At 43.1% G+C, this 26071-nt stretch overlaps 5 protein-coding genes and 1 non-coding gene across 7 annotated transcripts; all 6 read right to left on the bottom strand.

Annotated features, from left to right (window-relative positions):
* Positions 1 to 1331: 1331 nt before the first annotated feature.
* On the bottom strand, positions 1332 to 4646 carry aimp2 (aminoacyl tRNA synthetase complex interacting multifunctional protein 2). Of its 2 annotated transcripts, none has more exons than XM_040190736.2 (4): positions 4237 to 4646; positions 3336 to 3560; positions 2754 to 2988; positions 1332 to 2172 (listed from the first exon to the last, which is right to left on the bottom strand). In XM_040190736.2, the coding sequence occupies exons 1-4, from the start codon at positions 4330 to 4332 to the stop codon at positions 1784 to 1786; spliced, it is 945 nt and encodes a 314-aa protein (XP_040046670.1). In that variant the 5' UTR covers positions 4333 to 4646; the 3' UTR covers positions 1332 to 1783. The 2 variants fall into 2 exon arrangements, with proteins under 2 accessions (XP_040046670.1, XP_040046671.1); XM_040190737.2 differs by having other exon boundaries at positions 4318 to 4483.
* Positions 4647 to 10677: 6031 nt separating this feature from the next.
* On the bottom strand, positions 10678 to 12988 carry pvalb8 (parvalbumin 8). The gene is made up of 5 exons (XM_040191749.2): positions 12730 to 12988; positions 12283 to 12350; positions 11640 to 11772; positions 11271 to 11380; positions 10678 to 10967 (listed from the first exon to the last, which is right to left on the bottom strand). Exons 2-5 carry the CDS (start codon positions 12341 to 12343, stop codon positions 10942 to 10944), a joined length of 330 nt encoding a protein of 109 aa, XP_040047683.1. The 5' UTR covers positions 12344 to 12350; positions 12730 to 12988; the 3' UTR covers positions 10678 to 10941.
* Positions 12989 to 14082: 1094 nt separating this feature from the next.
* Positions 14083 to 14154, bottom strand: trnaq-cug (transfer RNA glutamine (anticodon CUG)). The gene has a single exon. It is a non-coding gene; the product is annotated as a tRNA-Gln (tRNA).
* A 1897-nt stretch (positions 14155 to 16051) lies between these two features.
* Positions 16052 to 17935, bottom strand: LOC120828267 (parvalbumin beta). Its single transcript, XM_040191746.2, has 5 exons — positions 17639 to 17935; positions 16991 to 17060; positions 16769 to 16901; positions 16467 to 16576; positions 16052 to 16353 (listed from the first exon to the last, which is right to left on the bottom strand). Exons 2-5 carry the CDS (start codon positions 17052 to 17054, stop codon positions 16328 to 16330), a joined length of 333 nt encoding a protein of 110 aa, XP_040047680.2. The 5' UTR covers positions 17055 to 17060; positions 17639 to 17935; the 3' UTR covers positions 16052 to 16327.
* A 1225-nt stretch (positions 17936 to 19160) lies between these two features.
* LOC120828268 (parvalbumin beta) lies at positions 19161 to 21481 on the bottom strand. Its single transcript, XM_040191748.2, has 5 exons — positions 21360 to 21481; positions 20446 to 20514; positions 20092 to 20224; positions 19689 to 19798; positions 19161 to 19446 (listed from the first exon to the last, which is right to left on the bottom strand). The coding sequence occupies exons 2-5, from the start codon at positions 20504 to 20506 to the stop codon at positions 19421 to 19423; spliced, it is 330 nt and encodes a 109-aa protein (XP_040047682.1). The 5' UTR covers positions 20507 to 20514; positions 21360 to 21481; the 3' UTR covers positions 19161 to 19420.
* Positions 21482 to 23184: 1703 nt separating this feature from the next.
* Positions 23185 to 25609, bottom strand: LOC120827154 (parvalbumin beta). The gene is made up of 5 exons (XM_040189819.2): positions 25477 to 25609; positions 24987 to 25063; positions 23891 to 24023; positions 23643 to 23752; positions 23185 to 23454 (listed from the first exon to the last, which is right to left on the bottom strand). Exons 2-5 carry the CDS (start codon positions 25045 to 25047, stop codon positions 23432 to 23434), a joined length of 327 nt encoding a protein of 108 aa, XP_040045753.1. The 5' UTR covers positions 25048 to 25063; positions 25477 to 25609; the 3' UTR covers positions 23185 to 23431.
* Positions 25610 to 26071: the final 462 nt, after the last annotated feature.

Here is a 26071-nt window from a genome sequence, read left to right as displayed (position 1 = left end):
CCGAGAAACATAAACTTTCTAGAAAGGTCCCTTTAAGGTCTGAATGTCAAACGTTCTGCCATAAAGTAATCTGAAAAGGTGCAACGGATCAAAAAACCCTGAATTAAAAGAAACCAGCCGTCCATTTAAACGTACTTTGTTATCTCAACGTTTCAGTCCTCACACCTTCATCAAGGTTCACGTTCTACTGCAGGGACATCAGACAAGAACATTACGCAAGCTGCTTTAAATCTTTTAAAGGCCGCGTGAGAGACTTAATTGTTAAAAAAATGTCTTTGCCAATGTCCTTCGAGAGCACCACTGTTCAATGTGAACCACTTCTTTGTTATATTGGCGAACTCACAGCGCATGCTTTGCATTGTAGGAGCTCAGCATCGGGCTTGTTTGATCCGAATGCGCACGCACACCAGGTGGGGTTTCTTGGTTTTATTTTCATCGGTTCCCCTTAAAAATGTTGCATGCAAGAAATGTTCTAGACAAGATCCTTTAACAGCTAAAGAAATAACTTGTCACTGCCCTCTGGTGAAGGAACTATATTTCTAAAATGGTTTTGCTCACATATTTATCAAACTAATTTAATTAGAATATAATCTGATATATGGTCCCACCTGTCAAGTTCTTTTACAAAACCTTGGTTGAAAAATGAGCTTGCGATTCAACTTTAGAGATCAACCCATACTACCTTGGTATTTGCTTGAAAATCTTCCTTATGGTGGAAGTGTGCTCGTTTGCTGCAGCCGTCCAATGCTACACAGACAATTACAGCCTCAACAGCAAAATGTTAGGAAGGTTTTCTGAACACAGACATGTCAGTAAAAAGCTTTCTATTAATTACTCAAAATTAATTAATTACTAGCTTAATTACTAGCACAACCATGAATACAGAAACATATGTTTGATGGAGGTTCCTCCTTCACATTCAATAGAACTACATCCGGTTGTTTCTAGGGAGGCCTTTCATCATAGCTGGTGCATCTGAAAACGGTCATTGATGCTGTGTGCGCGAAGGGTTTAAACCATTGTATCTTGCTAAATTGTACAACGCAAAGCCAAAGAGTTAATATATTTTTAAGATGCATTTACTTTTGCGTTAGTCAAGAGGTTCCCTACCTTCCACTTGTAAGGTGGGACGAGGTACCAAACTTACGAGGTAATCAGCGGGGAAACAAAGTTATTGAACGACTATATATCATCTTCAAACTATACATGCAAATCCTGCCACCTGTTGGACACAGAGGTGAACTTCAGTCATTTACACCGTAGCATTCTTTTGAGGAAATGTGTTGTCAAATTAATTAAACAATCGAATCAAATAAGCCCCGGCTCAAAGGTTGATCCAAAGTGGAGGTTTTAATGATTTAAAATAAAACTGCAAAGTATTACCCATGAAAACACCTAGTAATACCTGTCACCACACATTTAGAACAGGATGTTAGGCACAGTGGGTGGAAAGTGTACAGAGTGTGTTACTTCTGTCAGTACCTTTGATTTAATCCGTCACCACGCCGTTGTCTTTAGTGTCCTCTCATGCTCCCCCCCTCGCAAAAATAGCCTTAGAATCGCCTTAATATACAAAAGCAACACGGCTGACACAAATACGTTACTTTAATCGGCAACCACAATGCTTCTACTGAGTCTGTCAGTTCAGTAATAAGTTACTGTAAGGGGGGGAGCATTAGGGGGTGTTCCAGACACGGCCGGGATATTGAAATATTCTAATGCCCTGCTCTCACTTTACTCGGCTTGGACGCCCTTCTGGTTTCTGGTCCTGTGCCGGCACCATTTACTTTAGATACAGCTTGGCAGGGCCGAAGTGGCCCAGGTTCTCACAGGCCTTGATCCAGCGCTGGACATTAGTGGGAGCGGACGAGGCGGAGGCGCTTTGCAGCACGCAGCAGTAGCAGGCAATGTCGGCTAGGGAGAACTCCGGCCCGGCCAGCCAGGGGTTGCGGCCCAGAGCGGCGTTAAGGGCCCGCAGGACAGTCGCCCGCTCCTTGGAACTGCCCTCGGCCAGCTGGAAGAAGGCTGTGTCCACCCAGCTGTCCACCAGTGTGGCAACAGCGGGGTCACTGGGGTAAGGAGACAGCAGCTTGAAGAGGAAGCGCGCCACGTTGGCCTCACCCTCGACGGGACACATGTTCTGGACGCTGAACTTCATCTGCAGTTTGGGGACTGGGAAATGTGCAAAAGGAACATGTTTTATCGAGGGGAAAGGCATTTAACCCATCATCAGTACATCAACATGTCAGTTATTGATAACGCAAACCGTAAGACATTACTTTTGAATACTAACGGGATTTATGTAATCTAAAACAGTCGGGGGAGGGGCGGGGGCATTTCATCAAAAACAATTGATCACGTTACAAAAAAACTAACTAACTTTTTGTACCAACAAAAATCTCCCCCTTAAAACATTCAGAGTAAAAAGCAGGGTCCCTCCCTAAGATTCTTGATGTTGGACTGCAATGGTTGGTTATGTGCAATTACTTGGGCAGAGCTTAAAGGCCTTTTTTCATAAGCTAACCAGCAACATAAAACATTCCAACTATCCAGCATTGTTGTGGAGCAGAGTTGAATAGTTATTCCAAATAGCCGAAGCATCCCTTCGTTGGATGTCGCTCATTCCCCTCCTGTTTCTACTGCGCCTCTAGAAGGACATCTGTTTCATATGAAGGCAAAGTGGCACTAGCATATGAAACTGGTTTAGAATCGTCATGCTGTCGGTTTTCATTTACTTCAAGTTTGCGAATTACCATCTTTCCATATGAGGGTGAAGCCCAGCTGGAACATCTGGCGGGCGTAGCTGTCTGGATGGCGTGGGCCGAGGCAGGACAGGAGCTGTGGCGGCACGCTGGATGCCGAGGAGTGGACGTGGACGGTAGAGAGAACCCGATAGCGCTGACACAGCACACTGTGGAGCACCAGCAGAGTGAGCGGAGGCTGCGCCGGGTTGGCGTTTATGACGATGTCTCGGAGAGCACCAAGATCCTTAAGACATAAAAGAAGAGAAGGTAAGTAAGTGAATCCTGTGTCTAGTCTATCTGGACCAATCCAGCGTGCACAAACAGGCTGCAATGAGTCAACACCATCATATGTGCTTCAAGGCGATTTCCAGAGTAAACCAGTTCTGTGTTGCGTGGTGTGATTAATCTAATGAGTTATGATGGGTGGAATCAGGAAAAGATCTAAGGAAAATAACCACAGAGAAAATAAAGTACAAGACAGCTCTGTCAGCACGGTTTCATGTAGGGTATCCCTTTTATATGCTAACGACGTTCATTATAAACACTGTGCAGCGTCCTGGATGCGAGGCTCACTAGTTTTAGGATCGTCACCTTTCCCAGAAGCGCGTCCAGGTCAGTGGTGCCTCTGAAGGTCGTGGAGGTGGGGCTTTGGGACGAGAGGCTGCTGCTGCTGCTGACTGTCAGGTCCAGATCAGCATCTGGGGTGGTCACCGTCTTGGCCAGGCCCTCCACAGCCGCTTTCAGCTCGTACAGCTTCCGCATGATCTCATCCTGCCGGGCCTCCAGAGCTTTGACTGCAGGTTCCACTTCACCATTCTGGGAGGACACAAGGAATTCGCTCGTTTAGGCTGAGGCCCCCAAATTTAACGGTGTAAGTTGTATTTTTACATTTTCATTTGTATAGCTGTAAATCGAGGTGTAGAGCGAGTAGGAAATGGCATGAAACAGAAATAACCCAAAAGACTAACGATAGAACACTGTATTTACGTTAAGTTAAGTAACGTCAATGATAGAGCCACTGGAATTACAGTTTAACTAACGTAACCTGTTAAGTAATTCATACAACAGCAATAGGCATAACAGACCTGTGTATTTAACCCACCCTGAGTGTTTAACAACAGGGGGCTTCGGTGGTAAGAGATGTCATCATCATCACTGAGGCTCATTATCACCGGCAGTGTCAACAAATACAGCAAAAGATGGACTATGAACATAATAAATAATGCATTCCTCTTTAATCGTCGGAAGAGTGGCAACTGTAAATATAACGTTAACGTTTGTTGCATCAGCCAGGAGGAGGCTCACTTTGCTAGGCTAAAGTAAGCTAATGCTAATACACAGAGAGAAAACAAATAGCTGGCAACCACGACCGATATTAACGCTAAACACGAGCTTAAAAAAGCAAGTTAAATACAAGCTAAGCAGCAAAAAAAATAATACATACATGAATAAAGATAAATCATCCGTGTCGAAATGAAAGCAGTTGAGTTACCTGAAGCGCGTGGACGTTCGGTACGGCGTACATGCAGGTCGGTAAGTCGGTCTTCACGTGACTCCCGCTGACGGGCTTTACCTGGTACATCGGCATGACGGAGGGCCGCTGGCGCTCAGCTGTCGTCTCAGACGAACCGTTTTACAATAAAACCCCGAACGCGGGCGTCTCGTGGCGGCCGCGGTGTTGACGGGCAGCAGCAGCGGGGGGCCACCGACGGTCACACAGGAAGAGGCCGCGTGACGTCACATCCGGGGAAAGTATAACGACGTGTATTTATGGTGGCGAGTAGCTTCATCCATTTGTTTTTCGGATTGGGCGTTAAAGGGATTTTTTTCTCTAAATGGTAAATAATACTCACACAGTGGAAAAATCCAGATTTACTCTTTTCCCGCTGCGGACGTCGCATCGCACGAGCACTAGAGTGCGCCACAGTGTCATTTTTCACTTCCCATCGTTGTGAATTGATTGAATTGCAATTTAAGCGGATGAATGACCTTAAAAATGACCCCATTAAAGCGGATTGATTCAATGATTATGATGCGATGTCATTTTTATTTTTTATGAGAATAGGTCATTCTAATATTATTTTGTAAGATTATTTTTCTTCTATTAAAGAGTATGAGACTATTTACATCATACCTGTTGACACATTCACTTTAATTATACATGTAATATTCTTTTTAGCAGGACTTTCTTTTACCAATATTTACAAAAGAATATCAGGGATGCAATCTTGTTTTTCATGCCACCCATGAAGCCCTTCAATATTTTCACTACAAATAGTTCAGTCCATAAACTTTAAGAAATATGTTTTTACTAAAATATATATATATATATTTATTTTTTTCACAGGAATAAAATATATTTTGGAAAGTTCTCCTTGTCAATTATTTCACAATAATCCATACCTATATATGTGATACGATTATTAAATATTTATATTAGAAATATACGTGCATACATGCAACCTTTGTTAAAAGCTTTTGTTTGAGCTTGCATGTGCACAATTCTGTGTGTGTTTGTATAACTATGACAATCCTCTAGTTAACGGTCTATAGTCACTTTCAGCACCAAGGGATATAAGTGAAGAATGAGTTGACATTTTTTCAGATCAAAATTGTTACAGTCTACCATGGCAGTTAATATGGAGTAGAGTTTTCTCCTTTTTGACTCGTAAAGTTTGTCGGCTTTCTGCATTTGTTTTCTTCTGTCTGCCCTGACATCAACGGCACTGTGCTCTCCTGGATTCAAATATGCAAAGCTTTTTTGGATATGACTCCTTCAAACTCAATTAGCTCATTCTCGTGTTATACAATCACAAAGGATGGAATCAAACCATATCGGATCTGTTGGCCAGAGTTAGACCTGAGAAAGAAACTGAGACTTGCGGGGGGAGCTGAAACCTGACAGTTCACAGTAGTTCTCTAAATCATGTAGGAACACGGGACGTGGAGTCTGTGCTGTCAGGCTGTGGAAAGCACGGGTGTAGGTGCCAAAGGCCTTGTAGTGCTGTCAGCTACTGTCTCACTGTGTCACTGCCGTGGATAAACAGTGTGAACCGATGCAATGAATACTTTACCTGGAGCTGCTTACGGTGCCTTGGATAAAATACACTTATTGGCATAAGATAATGGTTTCCACTCTTTTATATTTGTTTTAGATTAGATTATTTTAGCTGGAAGGCGAATCAGCGCCTCTAAAGTTCATTACATTAAATCTGGTTTGTTTAACTTAAAAAATCAACACATTATAACTTTTTAGGGGGTTGTGTGCCAAAGTATTTGTTGGCTGGAATTTATAATGCTTGGCAACAGTTTAGCGTCAAGGAATACTCCCAAGTTAAACAATGCTTTAAACTAGGCTTCTAAATGGTATGTGTTTCACAGGTTGAGTGTAGTTATTAAATCTTACTTACTTGAATAATAATAATATCAAAGTTAAGATAAAGTAAAGTGCATTAGGAGGGATGGGAATGAACCATCTTATCACTGCACATCTTCAGTCCACGCGTGTGCTGGGAAAGGACGATGTTGATACTTCAGGCCAGTTGTTGTTGGTCATTTGAACAGCTTCATGGAGATTAAAGGTCTTTACTCATTGTTTGTGTAACTTGAAAAGTATAATATCAAATGATCTACCAAAAAGAGACATTAACAGCAGAAGATGTTGTAAATGATTTACTGACAATAAACGTTTTACAATACACACTACATTTCAAGACGCAGACAGGAGCCTCTGAAGGCACCACGAGTGTAATGCACTTTTATAAAGTGTGTATGTTTCTTGGCCCTCCCCTCCTACCATGTAGGTTTGCTTCCACTATGGTCAAAGCGAGTCGGCCCGGGACTTTCGCCACCTCGCCTCCCTGAGCCTTCTCTTTTTGGAGAAGTCAGCAAAGTAACCGTCTACTTCTCCACGACAGCCATTACTCAGTCCGAGCGTGAGTCAGCACATGTGACGGCTGCGCGGGGGGGTTTAGGCAAGGTGTGGCTTTGAGTCGCCAACCTATGTCTCGTAAATATATTTAAACATGAATAAAACATGTATTAGGGGAAATACAAACAGTACGCTCAAGGCGGGCTGGAAATAGATTTCTCAGAACTTCCATGCACAAAGGTCCTGATGTATCAGGGGTCGTCATCGATATGTGCACGGCCTATCATTCATTAATGAAGGGAAGCTGCACGCAGACATCATAGGCAGAGGCTTAGGACTAATGCTTGTTGGCGAACAGAGGCAGTGCTGTCATCCCCTGCATTATGGATGGAGTTCTTGCACAGAGCTCACAAAGCCCATTCAGTCATCCTAAAGCTCCAGTTAAATCTTTCACGACGTTCCTCCCCGTTCAGACTATCGGGTGGCGACATCTCTGAGACCTTCCAGGCTCCAAACGACGGTGGAACCGATCTAAGTATGATCAGTGTTTGTTGCGTATCGCGGACGTCGGGAGGGTTTAACTTCCTTTTAATCGCGTTTGCTTGAGCACTTTGTGTTGGTCATCGGTTGAAGATGGGGTGCGCATTAAAGTTTCACACAGGCTTAATCAGTAAGGTGAGCCTGACACTCTTTTCTTGATATGAGTTTTGGTGACGATGACGAGAGCACAATCAATTATTGAAGAGACAAGCAGGCATGTGTCCATCTTCCACGGCCCATCCAGACCGATGTTAGCAGTCACCACAAAACATACCGGTGTAAAAGTAGTGAGGTAAAAGTAAGTCAACCGTGAGATTAACTTTGCAGGCTTACTTTATTTCTTGCTAATGCTTTGTTTGTTACCTAATGCTGACACTACTACTGCTACTGCAGTTACCACTACCCCTTCTACTATGCGCTGTACTACTGAATTCTGCCCACTTGAGGTTTCCATTGTATTTCTTTTAGAACTTCAATTGCTAGAATGCAAAATAACACCCTCATTGATCAAATAGATAGTGTAGAATGCATACTGGTTACAGTGCAAGGATTATACTCCATGTCCAAAGTGTGTATAGAGGTCGTCGTGGCGCAGGGGTTAGAGAAGGTGTGCTGGGAAGCACAATGTTGGTGGTTCAAGTCCAGGCTGCCCCATGTTCCATGTCGAAGTGTCCCTGAGCAAGACACCTAACCCCTAACTGCTCCCTGGGCCGAATGTGAAAAAGCCAAGGGTTTAAAGTGTAATGTAAGTCGCTTTGGATAAAAGTGTCTGCTAAATGACATGTGATGTAGTATTCCAATCCGATAATTATAATAACATCTACTTGGATTTACCTTAGACCTACTGCATGAAATTACACTTCAGAAAATAATGTCTGTTTTATTTTATTCCCATCAACAGAATGAATAGCTCGAAAAAGAACTCCTTCATTGTGGTTTCAGCCCTCGATGGACGACAGAGCTACAGTATCTTCTTGTGTAAGAATATCAAAACCTCTCCAGTGTCCATCCTGCAGTCCAATATGAGCATAATGTTGTTTTGTCATCTTGCTCATATTGTCAGCCCCTCAGGGCTGCTGGTCATCATTGGCCTGTCACAGCAGCTTTCCTAGAAAGAGACGTGGCTAAACGGACAGAGCTCGTCTCTCTCTCTTTCCCTCCCTCCGCCCTTGAGTCCAGGTAATCTGCTTGTCACATTATCTCATACTGACGTCCCACAGCAGCGCATCCAGCAGTCAGTGTCGGCCCGTTGGCTCACATTTCCTTCCTGTTGACCGCTCGCTTCTATTGACCTGCAGGGGTCACTGCTCCATTGTGTGTCCCATGGCTTGTGTTACCTACTGGCTTCCCCAACCTTGTCCCATTTTCAACCGTGTAACCCCCCCCCCCCCTCCGCCTCCCCCTCAACCCTCTCTGCCCCCCCCCACCCTCCCTCGCTTCCACCGCATGTCTGCAGAGATGACGGTCAGAAAACCGATAGCAGCAGATATGGATCCCTGGCGATGAAACCAATGCGGCCTCTGTGAATGAGTTTTTGTATCGACTGGCAACATTTTGTCTCTAAAAGTCTTTTGGTTCAGATTTCCAAACCTCGTTTCAGTCTGTTGAACATTTGATCCTATGTATTTTACAGTGTACACCAAATGTTCTCCAAACATAATCACAGCATTAATAAACCAGCAAACAACCATTAGCGTTGTAAACATTTAGTGGCGTAATGTCTACCTACGTATCCCTCCCTGTAAGTGTGTTGTTATCCAAGCTTTTCTTTACTTTGATCACATAACCCGCCGACCACGCATGCTTTTAGTGCCTGCGAGTGCAAGCAAGCATGTGAGCGCGGTTAGCTCACTGGACGCCGTGCTCATGCACGGCGGTTGCAGCTGATTACACCGGCTCGCTCTTTTCCTGTTGTTTGCGCCGTCAGTGTCGTTGGTTGCGAGCCGGCGACAACTAGCCGTCAACATTACATTACAGGTCATTTAGCTGACGCCAAAGTGACTTGCAATGCATTTATAACCCATGGCTTTTAGATTTTTGCCCAGGAAGCAATTAGGGGTTTGGTGTCTTGCTCAGGGACACTTTGACATGGGACATGCCAAAGCGCCAGCGCACCCTCTCTACCCCTGCGCCACATCGACCTGTTGACATGCTGTCGACCGCGTGGATTCCTTCGCTGTGAAATTTGGGTTGCGCGCTTTTAAGTCTCTACATTTTGGTCACATGGCAGCACTTTTAAATCACAAAACAAACCACGCAGATGATACATCTATTTTATGTGAATGATCAAATTGTACAGGTTAAATTGCAAATAAATTTAAACGGCCACATCACATTTATACCACCTCACAGGGACAGTGCAATGTATAATATAGGCAATATGGGCCCTGACTGAGTAGAGTAAACTATCATTATTAAAGCACACTTTCTGAATCAAGCAGCAGGTGCGAATACACATCCTGCGCTGGGAATACGACCTCATGTTAATATCAGGGTATGCCTGCCGGTTCTGAGTAGCAGGTGTCCGCTGTAATAGTCAGGTTCTCCCTGTAATATACAGGTAATTGAAAAGACACAAAGCTGGAACCGCTGCAGGAACGCATGGCGCTGCGTATTTTGCCGGCTCTAGTTGGTGGGTCAATAGTGAAGTAGTTGTTAATCTTAATCCCATGATTCCTGTAAATGCAGAGCATGAAAAAGCTATTTGAAGTCTCTTTAGTGGACGGCGCAGCTGTTCGATGGTCAGTCTTCTGTCTGGGACTTTGTCTGAGTGGAATCAGCTGATAGCTTTCCTGAGCTATGGTGGCAAACCTGGCGAAGGAGAAGATGCTGGGAGAACTTCCACAGCTATAAGACTGATGTGGGTTTATGTGCATTTACGGGAAGATGTGTGCTTCCATGGAGACTGAGTCTGTGTCTGATCTCATATTTGATTCTTGCGAATCCATTGGGATGTGTGTGTGTGTGTGTGTGTGTGTGGTAGTGTTGCTCTATCCTAAGACACACCCAGGTTCAGCTGGGTTTATTTACATAGCTGAGGTCAGGTGTCACTTGATCCAGCCGCGGTCACACTCAAGTGGTCATCAAGGTCACCTCCTCTGCTTTTTCCCTGTGCTAGCTCTATGAATCTATAAACTCACACACACACAGACACACTTCTACTGTATATACACACCTCGATCAGAAACCCTGGGTTGTCACTTATCATGTACATCACAATTGGTGACATTCAGTCTAATGTACTGCTGTGTTCGATAAGTGAAGATACAAAGACACCAGAATCAAAAGTAAATGTTGTGGGTGTGTCTGCTTGTGTGTTTGTTTTGTGCATGTGTGCATGGATGCATGGGTTGCCACTTAAAAGTTAATTAAACACTTATGAAATGATTCAACACTCGCTTGACCACCATAGTGTGCACGTTTCTTGCCATGCCACCGTGTGTCACCTGAAACTACATCTGAGACGACGTACAGAAACACACATAGATGTTGAATGGGAAACAAGGAAAAATGGACACACAGTTTGAATTTTATTGTTTTATTTTCTCAGTGATTTGATAAATTCAACATTTATTTGGGAAAAACAGCTATATGATATGTTTAAAACATATGAAAGACAAATCTGATCCTGGTGAAGCTGGATGAGTCTTGAAAAAAAGAGGTCGCGATCCAACAAGTTTCATCTATCCAGGTGGAAAATGATTGAATAAAACTAAGAGAGCCCTTGAAGTGGAGGAGGCGGGTTGAGGAGTGTCGGATCGACTTGGAGCCACAAGGTCCAGTTGTTTAGGACAACACCATGGCCTGGAACTCTGTGGGGGAGAGGACACAAGTATGTGTATTTCATATTTAATAACTAGACAGACATGACCTGCTATGTAAGTGCCACAACAACACTTGTCTAACAAACTAAAATCTAAAATCACAAAAGGTGTAAGAGGACTGGTGATGATAATGACTCTGATTAAACAACTGAAATCCATAACTGTCTCTCTTTAGAGCAACATTTCTGGAAATAAAATATGCTCATTCAATCTGCATTCTGTTTAATAAGGTTGAATGTGTAGCAGCACACATCCATGTCTGGCATCATGCATCGATTAGGAACCACTCACCATCTACTCCAATCTGGCCGTCGCCATCGTCATCGGCGGCACACAGGAACGCCTTTGTCTCCTTGTCGGTCAGGACGCGGGCCCCAGGGGTGAACCTCTGGAGGAAAAACCTGGAGAGAGACTTAGTGTTAGTGGGAACAAACGGACGCACAGCAAAAGCCACAAAGCGGGAACCCAAGAGAAGCAGTCCGTCCACTTCTGGTCTCTTATCGCGTCAGCCGCGAAAAGTTGTTTGAACTAACGATGGAGCGTCACACCCTTTTCGCTGCAGCAACATCATGAAACGTCTAATCTCTACTCCTGTTGCAGGATCATTTACATCCTGGGCACAACATGTAAATGCCCGGCGTGAACTGGCCGCTCACTCACTTGAGCTCTTCCTCCTCAATAAAACCGCTGGCATCGTTGTCCAGGATCCCGAAAACCTTCTTCACGTCCTGGGGGCTCTTCTTGGTGAGGCCACACAACTGGAAGAACTTCTTGGGGCAGAAGGAGTCTGGAGCTGAGGCAGGATATGGAAAGAGCCAGAGTCAGGATTTTACACATTTACTCGTTGGTTCAATAAACTATAATTAAGGCAAAGTCCCCATAACGTCAGCAAAACATCTCAGTTTAATTAGAGGCAACAAGGCAATGACTGATGTGGTATCATTAAGTGTGAGGTGAGATGCATATTATGGAGAAAAAGGAAATTGATCCTGAATCTGTCATTTATTCTTTCAAGGTTTAAATGGTACATTTATACAAATATTTGTCCTCCAGTTGTGATACTAACCGGATCGTATAAAGTCCATCCTTTGCTCGTGGCTTTGGCCCAATTGATGCTCAATAAATCTCTGGAACTTCTCATGACACTATGTTCCATTCTTTCCGTTGGTTGTCAAATATAACCAATATCAAAAATGATCCTATTGACAGAGCAAGCTGCTGCAGAGAGACTATAGAACTAAACAAAGGAAGAAAAAAGGGCTCAAACAAAGAGAGAAATAATGATATTGGTGGAAGACGATACCTTGGCAGTCCTTGATAGCACTGTCGATGGCATCAGCCGAAAGGATAGATGAGAGCGACATTTTATTCCTGTAGGAGGAACAACCACGTTTAATTATTAACATACAAAGCCGAGTACAGGAGACGTCCCTCTAACTTGACCGTGATGGAGAGTAAAATGTGTGCGGGTGTGAACGCTTACTCTGAGAGGTCAGTGACCACGAACGTCACCAAGGCACAGTAATCTTTCTCCCCCGTTAGATAAAGCCTTGCCCGTATTTAAAATTATTCAAATAACTTTTATGCATCCCAGTACGCCATTGTTCCACATGCCATCTAAAAAGCAGCCTCGGAAGTGCTCAGAATACACAGCGGCCGGAAAATCCCCATCTGCAAAGTCTTTCAAAGCGAACGAAAGTCAACTGCTTCCCATCTGAAGCGGCATCTCTGAATCCACACAGCAACTTACCGCGTTTCGGAGGTTCTCGGGCCGTTTGGTGATGCAGCAGAGAGGTAAGCAATGTGGTGAATGGCTGCACGTCAAGGCGGATTTATATAGGTCTCACTGTCGTGACAAAAGGGATTGCTTGAGTTACCTGTCTATGGATCAAATTCTGACTGCCCGCCCCTGATCCAATTTCCAAGCTAAGTAATTAACCTTTACTATTTATAACACCCCGGGCCGGAGAGGCCGGACCGTGGACATCTGTAGCACCCTTGGAAATAGCAAATTAAGATAAAAAAAAAAAACCCTTTTCTCTCCCCGTCCACCACTCCCTCCTCTCATCCCAGGGCCCCTCCTCCTCTCACCTCTAGAATTATACAGTACAGTAAATGCAGGGAGGCTGTAATGTACCTGCAATATCTCTTGCCTTTTCTCCCTCTCTTGCTGTTTCTGCCCCCCTCCACCTCCCCCACACACGCTTCCCCTTACCCCACCCTCACCCTTTCATGCAGATATCCTTTTTCAAGGCAGCAGTCCCCAAACGTGCACATCTGAGCCACATCCCGCTGCATTCATGCCCCTCTCATTACATTGGAGGTGAGTTATGAGAAATAAAATGTCTGCTGACGATGACATTTTCCATGGTGCATTCGTCTGCAGAGATGACCCTGCGTCTCGTGTTAATGCTGGGTCATGTGAGATTATTGAGTCAGCTGAGAGGTCCGCCCATTACACACTGACATGCACACTGACATTCTGCTGTTTTCACTTGTCATCTGAATGCACATAACAAAAAAGTAAAAGTGAAATAATAGTTGCTCAGACGCAGACAGAGTTTATTTTCCTCGTCACTGAATGTCAGGGACGCCGGGGCTCCACAACCTTCTCACTCTCTCAAAACCGACGTGGGGGACAACCTCCGCAAATCGCTTCGTCAACTGTGCTGATTAAGGGACTCGAGGTCACCCTCTACTGTCGATGTCCCATCCCTCCTCGGCGGTGTTGACGATGCATAATGTCCCACATATCCACCTATTGCATAACTGGAATATGGGTATAGCACTCTGAGTCACTAATTTCTACCGGAGTTTAAACACATTTTCTCACTTTGTTTTGTTTGTTTGACCGTCCAATTTATCCAGTTGAAAAAAGGTTGACTCCTCCGAGGGCATTCACGGCTCCCGGCAGACAAATGCAGGGGTCATTAAGCACAGAGGGGTGTGTTCACTGCAGTAGCACATGGAAAAAAAGGTTATTCATTGTCTATGATTTCTGAGTAAATGCAGCTGCTATGGCTGATGGAGGAGAACTTCCAGTTAGAAGAGGTAGCAGAAGAAGTAACTCAAAGGCCGACGTTGTAAGAGCAAACAATAACTCAGGTCCCACCGAGATTTGAACTCGGATCGCTGGATTCAGAGTCCAGAGTGCTAACCATTACACCATGGAACCGGTGAGGGGCTCGGGTGATTATTTCTGTTGGCATCTTGGAGTGAAGGTGCTGTTGTCAGCTACTAACTTGTGCACGTGTGCGCACTGTGTGTCCGCACGTGTGCGCACTGTGTGTCCACACGTGCTCTCTTGTTTTGTTTAATGCATCGGCAGCATCTTGTCGTCTTTCATTGTTAAATAAAAGGTTAGTATCTCAGGAATCAGGAATCAGCAAACCTTTATTGCCAAAATATGTCAAACATATAAGGAATTTGTCTTGGCGGTTGGTGCGTGACAGTACACAAAACAGACAATAGACAGCAGTGCACAAGTAATAAAATAAAATGAAATGCTAATGCAATGGGTTAGTAGAATAAGGCTATGGGTTAGTATGAAATAAGAGAATAAAGTTAAAGTAAAAAATTGAAAATATTTAAAAAGCTAAATGTAGACTCTACATCTAACATTTAGATTTAGATTTAACATTTAGATTTAACATTTACATTTAGATTTAACATTTAGATATAACATTTAGATTTAACATTTAGATTTAACATTTAGATTTAACATTTACATTTAGATGTAACATTAAGATATAACATTTAACATTTACATTTAGATTTAACATTTACATTTAGATTTAACATTCACATTTAACATTTAACATTTACATTTAGATTTAACATTTAGATTATTTAACAACTTTGTTACTGCCAAACATTATCCTTGGAAAAGTTACTGCATGAATGTACATGAATGTTTGAAAAAGTGACATGTAAATATTGTCGTGCTTTTTTGTTCATACGATAATGCTTAATGTGGAAAAACTGCGCAGGATTTTAGAACGTGCAACATTTTACAAACGGCGCCCTATATGTTACTGGGCGATCATTTATTCATTTACATTTGATATAGTGTTCTTTACGAGCAATAGTCTCACTATCAATATTACATAGTTTTTCTCACAAATTAACATTTTTCAGTGCATATTTCTTTGAATCTAACCCCAAATAATTAGCATTCATTATTCAAATTGTTGTTAACAATACTTTAAATAATAAACTGTCCAATATGTCTTCTTGATTGTTATTTGTAGCCACTGGGAGTTTCCTAATTGCCATATGCCAGGAGGCCAGAGACTAAAATGTCCAAACAGCTGTCGTTTTTTTAGCCCTATGATCCACTACATCTTGGCCCTGTGCATTGGTCCCATCTTCTGAGGCACGTGACTCCATCTACTGGCTGCAGGGTGGAGCTACATGACTCTACACACCAATATCCACTGTGTGTGGGGGACAGAGATCACAGAGTAATCTGTTACTTCACCAGAATGTTAATTCAAATTGCTCTATTACAGGTACATGTTCATTTATATGCACTATGTCAGGGGCCTTCAATGTTTTTCAGGCCAAGCACTATGTCAGGGGCCTTCAATGTTTTTCAGGCGAAGGACGCCCAAACTGATGGCGAGATGGAGCAGGGACCCCCTATTCTACAGTTTGGTCTGTCATCTTTTATTTTTGTGCTTCGCGCTCTTTAGACGTGAGCATAAACACGATCTTTGTATTTGCATGAAAGGTGCTGTGAGTGAACCGGTGCTTGAGAGATCCTGTGGGGAGCTGAATGTGTGTGTTGCGGACTGAAGGTTATCCGTTTGCTACAATATGTTGGACTCATGTTAATGTGATTCTGAAGACATTTAAATTTGTGGGGAAAAAAATGGTTGAAAAAAATAATAATTGTGACCCCCCCCCCCCCCCCCCCTCCCTGCAGTACCTCTGTGGACCCCCTGGGGGTCGCGGACCCCCTGTTGAAGACCTCTGCCCTATGTGTATTACTAAGCAAATTGAGAGAGAGAGGGGTGAATGTATTTGCTAAGTTTTATATAGTTGAAAAGACACAAATCACACACAGGGAATGAAAGCCCAATAAGACCGCAGTAAAATAATATTTATTATTATTTTTGTACCTTTTTTACCTGGAAAGTGCATCATAGATTTTACATTAAGCAAAATTCATATTTAAGACATGAACACAGCCGAGCGACATTCACAATCATCATTTTTGGACAATGTGTTGCATAAGAGGAAACGCCTCTTTTGCAAATGTATAAAAAATGAGTTCTGTTCGGATGAAAATGGGAGGAGGTTGACGTGGGCTTTGTTGTTGCATCGCTTGTTGGTCAGTTGCCACTTTATTTCTTAACCATGGCGATGAACTCTGCAGAGATACACAAAACAAACACAGCACAAAGTTGAGCGTTCGTTTTCCTTTGGGCAGCGAAACAAATCCAAAGAATGCTTTAACCACTTTGCGTATGAAAGACTCCGTACCGTCAGCGCCAATCATGCCGTCGCCATCCAGGTCGCCGGCCTTCAGGAATTCCTTGGTCTCGGCGTCCGTCAGTGCGCGTGCGCCTGCCTTGAAGGTCTGCAGGAACAGCCTGCAGACACAGAGTTAGCCTATGGTTAGTTCAAGGCCCTCAGCTCCCCCATTGGCTGAGACACACTTCATGTTACATGTATTTGAAAGCATTCGATATGAATAGAAAGAGTATGTAGTGGCTTGAAGACAGTTTGGCCCTGTGATTTGTGGACACTGTTTTAGAACAGAGGAACAGGTGGGCGTCCCTTACTTCAGCTCCTCCTCCTCAATGAAGCCACTCTTGTCCTGGTCGACGATGAAGAAGGCCTTCTTGACCTCGTCGGCGGTCTTGCCGGACAGGCCGCATGCCTTGAAGAACGTCTTGTGGTTGAATGTGCCGGCGTCTGAAATGAACGCCGGTTGTTACTTAAGCACGTCGACGCTACAAACAGGCATGCGATTGGAATTTTGTGAGTGCAACTCGAAATGTCACCTTTGCAGCCTTCCAGGGCTTTAGCGACATCGGGATCCGTCAGTCCTACACTAGCGAAAGCCATTTTGATCTGCAGAAAACAAATACAAGTGATTATTCTTCTTCTTCAGTAGGACGCATTGGGGCTAAGCAACACATATCGTTGACCTCGTGGATTATGGTTAACTGTGTTCAGTTTTAGAACAATTCAATCAATCAATGGCATTAATCACACTTCGCATTGTCATTAGAAAACAGAGCAGCACTATTTGCACCATAGATACAGATAATGAAAACATTCTGTTGCTGTTCCAAATGGAATGAGAAAAGATTAAGATGTATATGGTTTAAATTTCAAAAGTCGAATTAGCCAGTCCACTTGTTTCTGTGAGTGGCACTGTGTTGCATTTCCAAAACCGCTTCAAGAGCCTGGGATTGACATGTGTTCCCTAGTGCGACTCTTTAGATGCTGCGAGGTCTGACCAGTAATCCAAGCCTTCGTGCGGCTGACGCTTCCCGCAAGAAAAGCACAGCAGAACTTCTTCTTTGTATGCTGCATTGAGTCCAAATGTTTTTAAAAAACCATAGTTTTCTGAAGCGGTGCTGGATGCCGGCGCTCTGTCTGCTTGGATCCCCGGGGGTCTCTTTCCCATTTCCATTAAAACTCACCTCTTTGGTGTCTCCGCTTTGTAGACTACAGATGAAACAGACAGGACTCGAGTCGACTGCAGTGATCTTCCCGGTGCTCCTCGTGACCTTTTTATAGTTTCACTCCATCGAAATCCGAGGCATAAGATAACTGACACCCGCGAGAAGGGGGTGACGAGGATTTGTCCTGCGACGAGTCTATTTTGAGTTTCACAAATGAAGACGCTTAAAAGGTGCGTTTGAAGAAGTCTTCAATGTCCCCCCCCCCTCAACGCTAAGAATAGGCGTGTGCACTGCTGAGGAGGACAAATTGAATGTGTTGCTGGCAACAAACGACAGTAGGCTATTCAAGAGGATGAGGAGCTTGCACTCAAGCTGCCACTAGTTGGTTGTTATCGCGCTCTTTGTGTGCCATTGTTGAATGAAAGTATGGACTATTCATTTCTTTACAGGAGGAACCACACTCGTAGATTCGATTTAGGCCTTGAAAATGCATCGTAGTAATTGTATCTTCTGTAAATAGCTGTATATTCTGACATTGAAATTGATTGTCTCCTATCCAAAGCCATATTGTGTCATATTGTGTTTTCAGGTCATTTGTGTTTTGTCAGATGTATCTGATCGACTTACAACCAAATGAAGCACATTACTGTCATGATTATGGTGCATGAAGTTGGCAATGTCGCAATCAGTCCCAGTTTGGCTGGAAATGAAACAATGTCATACGTCTAAATGTATGAAAATGCTCATACGTTTTTTGTTTTTAACCTCCAAACAAAGTAAAGGAGAGAAGGATATTCTGAATGCTGCATGTTGACATTAACCCCCCCCCCCCCCCCCCCCACTCGTAATGCTGAGAGTATCTTTCACCTATAGGTGGCAGCCCTGTCCTTTGGGGAGAGGGCAAGACGCCATCAGGCTGCTGTTCCGCTGCTCTGTTTTAACCTGCCGGTTGATGACAACGAGCTCAGTCATCTGATCTGGTACAATGGTTACATATTGCTGATTTTTACCTCCCCGAGCGCTTTCAGCTCCCCCACGAATCGTTTAAACTCGACTGATTAGCTATTTCGATTTGTTTTTTTATTTCTATTTAAGAAAAAAAAGTGAATTGAACAGGAAACTCCTCAGACATGTAAAGATGTGCATCAATGCACCAGATTCCAAAGTTCCTGCTGACGTAACAGTGGCCGTGAATAGCCCTCCTGATGCCACAGCACATTGTCTAAATGACTGCTCAGCAGTGGGTGGAGGAAAAGACCTTGAAAGACACCAGCTAATTACACTATGCGTGACAGCTATCCATTGCAAACCGCCCTGGATCAGGGAGTGTATGAGCACAGGGGGCTATTCCTGATGTGTTTGCCAAGTCGAGTACAGCCATCCAAGCCATTTTGTTAGATTTACATTGTAAAGCGTCTTTGGGTACCAAGAAAAGCGCTATAAATAACGAAAGTATTATTATTATTATGTTAACCAGCCTTCAAAACTCAAAAGCTCTGCCTGAAGCACAGCGCAAAAACAAAAGACCCGAGGCAGAGGATTTTAGACCAAAAGAGTATTTATTCCTGGTTTTTCACTCTTCCTCAAAAGTGCAGATGGTGTTGTACAGTTTGTCATTTTTCAGGACATTTACCACTTCTGAGTAACATTCACAGTAAAACATGTGTTCCATGTTGAGAAATAATCCGCAGGCAACTCATAAATAAGGTATAAAAAAATATTCTTTCAGCTGGTGGATAGAGAATCTTGCAAGAAGTTTGCAGTTCCATGAAAAGAAGTGGATCTTGGTCAGTGGAGATTTTATGCCTTAACCAAGGCAGCGAACTCTGTGAAAGTAGAATGAAACTGGCATAAGTAGAGAACAGAATGTAATGCTGCTGGTTTGTGCGAGCTGAGTCTGTGCCTGGATGTGTGAATGTATGTTGAATAATATACCGCCATGCAGGGGGCTTTAGAGAATGCCAATGGGTATTAGAATTAACCTTTACATGTCTCTGCCGTGTTCTGCTTAGGTTCAAAATATTTAAAACAGTGCAATGTGCCCAAAAAACCCAGAAAGAAACGGTACCTTCGACTCCGATCATGCCATCACCATCAGCGTCACCGGCGGCAAGGAAAGCCTTGGTCTCCTTGTCTGTGAGGGCTCTGGCACTGGCAGAGAAGTTCTGCAGGAAGAGCCTGAGGAGTGGAAAACATGAGCAGCTGAGACTATATCGATTGATTGGAGAACAAACGTCATTTAAAGGGTTTCATGAAACCTTCAGGCTTCATTAAAGGTAGCGTTTGTATTCGCTTCATTTGACATGAGTAGTTGGAGCCACAGATTAGAGCCAAACTAAGACAAAAGATATAAAAAGATAATGCTCGAATTTGTCTAAAAATCCAAAATACGGTGCTGTAATATTAGATCGGGTGCATTTGTAGCCCCAGGGGAATCGCTTGCTTAAGTATGAGTTGCCTGTGTGTCTTACTTCAGCTCCTCCTCCTCAATGAAGCCACTGTTGTCCTGGTCAATGATGAAGAAGGCCTTCTTGACCTCGTCGGCGGTCTTGGCGGACATGCCGCATGCCTTGAAGAACTTCTTGTGGTCAAAGGAGTCAGCAGCTGGAACACACATTTTAACAGCATTAGCACCTTGTCAAGCCTCACATGTGGACCTCAGTGTTGATCTAGCGGCATATCTGTGGCCGGCAGTTTAGATAATAGTCAGTTCAGTGCATCTCTTTTACTTTGCACTCGCAGCGAGATTTTACAAATGATAGCGGTGAAGATGAAGTTGTAACTGTTTAATGTCATTTGCACACATGACAGATAAGAAAGCTCACCTGCGCAGCCGTCCAGAGCGGCTTTGATGTCAGCATCATTCAGGGTACCAGCGAAGGCCATTTTTTATTCTGCCGGAAGAAAGAAGACTCAGCGTTAGTATGTAATTATTACAAATGCCACCCTAGTCGTGTGATTGCATTATGAATATGCTTCTTTAAAGCGATAACTATTTATATTTTGTGGGTTTTGCTATTATGCAACAACTTTGGAGGAATATTGAGGATTTGTGTTTTCCTGTTTAAAAAAAAAAAATCATTAAAGCCTGAAATCCTCCATCAACTTCAAATTAAGGCTATTCCTCCTTTTGCTTCACAACAGATACAAAATATAAAACCAGTAACACTGCTTTGGAAAGAATCTAGAAAAATAAAAAAGGTTTCCGAGCCTCTTGTTTGTTTAGCCCACTAATGATTCGCTTCAATTAGCTTTAATGGCTTCCCCAGAGCATCGCCGCTTCCTTGTCAAAGGACCACAGTGCTACGCTCTTGGTCTCCGGATGTCAGCTCGGGTCTGACTCAGTTTACCCCGACGCTGCTAAGACACTAAATAGATGATGCTCCCACTGAGAGCGCTCCATCACGGCAACAAGAACCAGTGCCACAAACAGGCTCTGCAGCAGGGCGAGACGCAGTGATGTCGATAGCTGCCGGCTTTCGTCCGGTAAAAAGACACAAGGCAAATTAAGCGCCAGTTATCATCCAAAGAAGCTGATCCGTTGCAACCAAACGGCCACACTTCGAGACGTCCCGTGGTCCGTGCCGTTTCTCTCTTTTTTTGGGGGGGGGTTTCTATGTCGGTTCCATTTTCTCTCTAAAGTTATAGTCCAGGAGGTTCTCCTCGTCTCAATCCCTTTCCTCCCGGTCTGACAGAAAGAAGTCAGCGCGGCCCCCGGCCGGGCGCACATCCCACTCACCTTTGGGTTGCGTTGAGGCGAGTGAAAACCAAGGAGGACTCAAGAGCGAATACCTCTCACTGCCGCCCATCCCTCTTATATATCCTCCAGCAACACCATTTACAGAGATTCAAGTCTCAGTGTCAGGTACCAAGATGCATGGGTTTCGAAAAAAAATGTGTCAAGTAGTCTTGAACTATTTTTAGGTGAACAAATGAGGATGCTACCATGTGTGCAGAGTCCTATAGCTAGACGTGCGGAAATGTGAGCAGGCCTGCTTGCTGACTTCACGGGACAGGTTGCCTGCGTATGATTTAAAGCAGTCCACGTGCTGATGCTGATGCTCTAAATTTCATCTGAGATTATAGATGAAATGAATGTTGGAGAGTGGATACGTATGCCAAGGGGTCATATTCCTGAGAAGAAAAAAAAAACATGGAGCCAATTGGCTCATGAATGAGTTCCAAGGAGTGCCAAGTGTAACAGCTGCTCATTTTCTTAATGAAGAGAGGAAATGTTCTATTAAAAAAATACTATGGCTACTCGAAGGTTGTAAAGATATTTAGAATGACTGCTTGTACTGCCCCCCATGAGGACTTTTGGGGTTTATCTCCTCATATGATAACAGATGTATCTCTGCTGAAGCCTCTGATCTGGGATGTTATGCATACTTTGTATCTGCTGTCCTGTAACATTTACTAGCTATAGCTACCTAAAATACATGCTACCATATATTTCCATACGATGCATCTGAACTCGGCAGGGGGTGGAGTTTCAAATGAGTGGCCCAGCAGGTTTTTGGGGCCCACACTTCCGTCTCCCTGTCGTGCACCAATCAATCAGATTAATATTTGCCGGCTGTGTGTTTGGAAGCGTTAACACGTGAACAAGTCATAAGTTTGTTGGGCATCTCATTTAACTCAGACTCACTTCCATAGCACAAAACTCAGACAAATAACTTCATTAATGCAGATATAAAAACCCATTTTCTGATGGACTTTGATCTCTTTATTAAAAGAATAAGATAGACTGGGCTTTTACCTGTATTGTTATTCCTCAATGGCTCATCTTAGTCATCTCGATTCTGCGTTGATTAAATAAAGTAGGTTGCCATAATTAACATGAATATTTCTACCTGGGTCTGCAGGAATTTGAAACCCGTCCAGTAGAAGGCAGTGATAATCCTAATCAGAAAAATTTAGCAAACAATTTTTCTACATATACGGTGTATGTTATCGGATTATCTGCAAACACTGGTGATACTTCTGACTAAAACGACGTCTCTTGACATCTAACGATGTTCTGTTCAAGTGAGCCAGTGAGAGGGACGGCGAGCAAACATAAACAATACAGAACCCTGAAAATCAAAGCAGCTAAGAGGAATTTAACATCATTTATTGTATTATCCACACCTGGCTTTAGTGGAAAAGGCCTCAGGGGGGTTTCCTTACCATCACCAAATGATTCTGTGATGACATCCTGATTCTTGATGACATCCTCCTCCCCCGGGGCAGTGTGAGTCAGATAAATAGCTGAGTCAACAGGCACCGGACGTCATCCAGTTTGATTCCTGCTCATAAACTACAGAATGGTAATTTATATTGAATGAGTCTATGTCTTTTTGCAGCATCATTCGGCGAGAAAGTCTCATGTTTCTCATGAATTAAACGTTCTGGTCATCGCTAACTTTTCTGACACACCACTTAAGTGATGCTGGGACCACAAGTGGATACGTCAATCTAAACCCCTGAATGTCTTTGATAGTAGTTTTAGTGTTGATGTTAAAGCCTCCATGAGACACATTATCCAGTTCAGGCAGTTTGAAAAAAAACATTACACAGCGATGTCACATCTGAAAAGCATTTAATAGCCCATTCCGGGTACCTGATTGATTGAACACAAACACTATAACATCCAGCTTCCACCAAGCATATTTAATGTATCACATCCACAGGGAGAGCAGCAGGCAGGTGGGGGGTATCCAAGGTTTCTGGCCTTGGCATCAATCAATCTGGAAAATCAGGATTTCCAATACGTAATTCGTTAACTTAAAAGAAGGGGAAAACGGCGGTGGTCAAAGACGTCCGTCTTCTTTATTTTAGGATATCACAGAACTCTGTCGGGGAGGAAAATAGATTAAGTCTGACATTCACATCAAGCGCAACGGGGATGTAAAACAATATTATGAATAAGCTCAGTATGTAGAGAATCAACACATTATTTGGTAAGGGTCAGTTCCCCTGCGTACACGGCTCCGTTGTCTCGTCTGCCGTCAGCTTTTTACGATGCTTTACATGCACCCACCTTCCATCCCAATCTTGCCATCGCCGTCCTTATCTCCGGCAGCCATCAGAGCCTTGGTCTCAGCCGCAGACAGCTCTCTCGCCCCGGGAGAGAAATTCTGAAGGAACAGCCTGGTAAGGGCGCAAAAAAATATGAAAGAAAAGATCAGGCTTACATCATCATTGACTATTTCCAACACCATTTTCCTTTCATTCATACAGTGACCTTTGCCTGCGGACCATCGCAGTATGGTCACTTGCTATCCTTACTTGAGCTCCTCCTCCTCGATGTATCCACTCTTGTCTTGGTCCAGGACCATAAACACTTTACTCCTATCCGCCTCGGATGAGCTGGTTAGTCCCACTTGAGCAAAGAACGACTTGAAGTCGAAGGTGCCTGGAGCTGCAGGGGTATAGGAGAGGAGAGGAAGTGAGCAAAAAGAGAGACGGACAGATGTGGGAGTGAGAGGTCAATCACAGAATGACAGCAAAGCAGGAATGGTGAGCTACTGAATAGATATGTCACATGAACTCATTCGCTCAAATGACTTTCATTCTTCCAGCGATGACATTTACCAATAAACCCCCCTCTGGCAATCCCCTGTCTTATGCCATCATAGGCTGTGGCATTATTCCATTGAAACATTCAATTTTGCCCGTGGGCCAAATGGAAACCTAAATGCTAAAAGCCCTTTTTTATCAAGCTTTTCAGAGAGGAAATTCTTGTTGGATGAGTTGCCCTCATGTACATCGCTGAATAAGATTTCCAGGCACAGAATAAGAGGTCATAAGATTTCAAAATATTCATCATATTATGAAGAACGCAAAATCATTATTTAATGTATATCTGATGTGCCCACTTTAATAAAACATTTTAGTTTTTTGTATCACTTTTGAAATGATGCTCCTTATATACATTCTCAGAATTTAGATAAAGCATGTTATTTTTGCCTGCATCATTGCTAATGGCGCTATAAAGGGCAAATATGCGCTGACATTTGGTTTTAATCCAAGGGATTGTGCGGTGTCTACCTCGTCATGAAATGTGATTGCTAGATGAATGATTAAATCATTTGTAATGTGAGGGCTTAATAGACTGTGTGATTTGGTCCTATCTGTGTGAATTCTCAATGTAAAACACTTTGGTATCTGGTGACTGCTCTCCTGCCACATGGCTGCCTGGATACCTGCAGGCTCCCTTTCCCTACTGTGAATAACACATACTGGCATCCCAAGTGGGACTGCATGAGTTTCACAGTGCCTGTCTTCCTTTCCAATATGTGCATGGAATTATATCGTAAAGTATATGTTCTTGTGTTATTGTGCGTGTCTCCCTGCACGTGAGCGTGTGTGCTGTGTGACTCACCTTGACAAGCCTGGACCGCAGCCGTGATGTCCTCGTCGCTTAGTAGCCCTGCAAATGCCATGGTCCTCTGTAGCTGCCTGAGGGATGTTGCCAACACCATGTATGAAGGAAATACAAAGTGATAAAGTGAGTAAATAAAACGAATGCAGGTATTTTCTGCTGCCACATAACATTTGTTTTAATTTGACAGTAAAGTACAGACAGAGTAACAAAATACTTCACTATTTAGTACCAAAAATATTAAATGACATGATTTAATATATGATAATACGAATGGCTTGATGATCCAAGCATTCATTTAAAAAAAGAAAAATAAAGTAGTTGCAAGTTGAAGGAACAAATAAAAGGATTTGATAATCTTTTTTTATTTCCCGTTATTTTACAGCAGCAAGACTGAGATGATTCAAGGCACAAATTCACCCAGAAATTGCATGCTATTACCACACAAACATTGCCAAACACATGCATTTACAAAAAGTGTGATACTCACTGTGCTTAGGATGAGATTTACACTCTCTGAGTCTATGTAGTGCAGATCTCTGCTCCTCTTGCTTTGCTTGCTACCAGCACCCTTTTGCAGCTTTGTGATCCGGTGTAAGAAGCAACGTGACGTATTTGTCCTCAAACCCAGAGAGATTTCCCCCACGCCACAGAATACCTCCTCCTCCTTCATCAGTTAATCAGAGCAGATAATTTTCTCACTCCATTTTTTTTAAACAAACTTAAAGGCCTCAGAAGAAAAACACGATCAAATTGAAATACATTTAATTCTGATAATCATGAATATGAACGTTTTCAACTGGTGGATCTTACAATTTTCGACTTTAAAGCATACTGTTATTTATAGTCTTATTGATAAAGAATAAGAATATAAAATACAGACGATTTTACATGATAATTAGGATTCAGCTATGTGAATTTAATTGTTGTTTTAAATATGAATGTTCGTTTAAAATGTGTCTTAATAAAGACACTGTGTAAACAGATGAATAAGGCACTGTCATATTGCAAGTCTTAAAAAAGAGAAACTATGTCTTATAAACATAAAGACTATACCAATAATTACAACATATTGTGATATATTA

Source organism: Gasterosteus aculeatus, chromosome 11 (assembly GCF_964276395.1).
Source record: "Gasterosteus aculeatus chromosome 11, fGasAcu3.hap1.1, whole genome shotgun sequence".
Lineage (NCBI taxonomy): Eukaryota > Metazoa > Chordata > Actinopteri > Perciformes > Gasterosteidae > Gasterosteus > Gasterosteus aculeatus.
The sequence above is the reverse complement of the archived record's forward strand: the minus strand, read 5'-3'. Positions and strand labels throughout refer to the sequence as shown.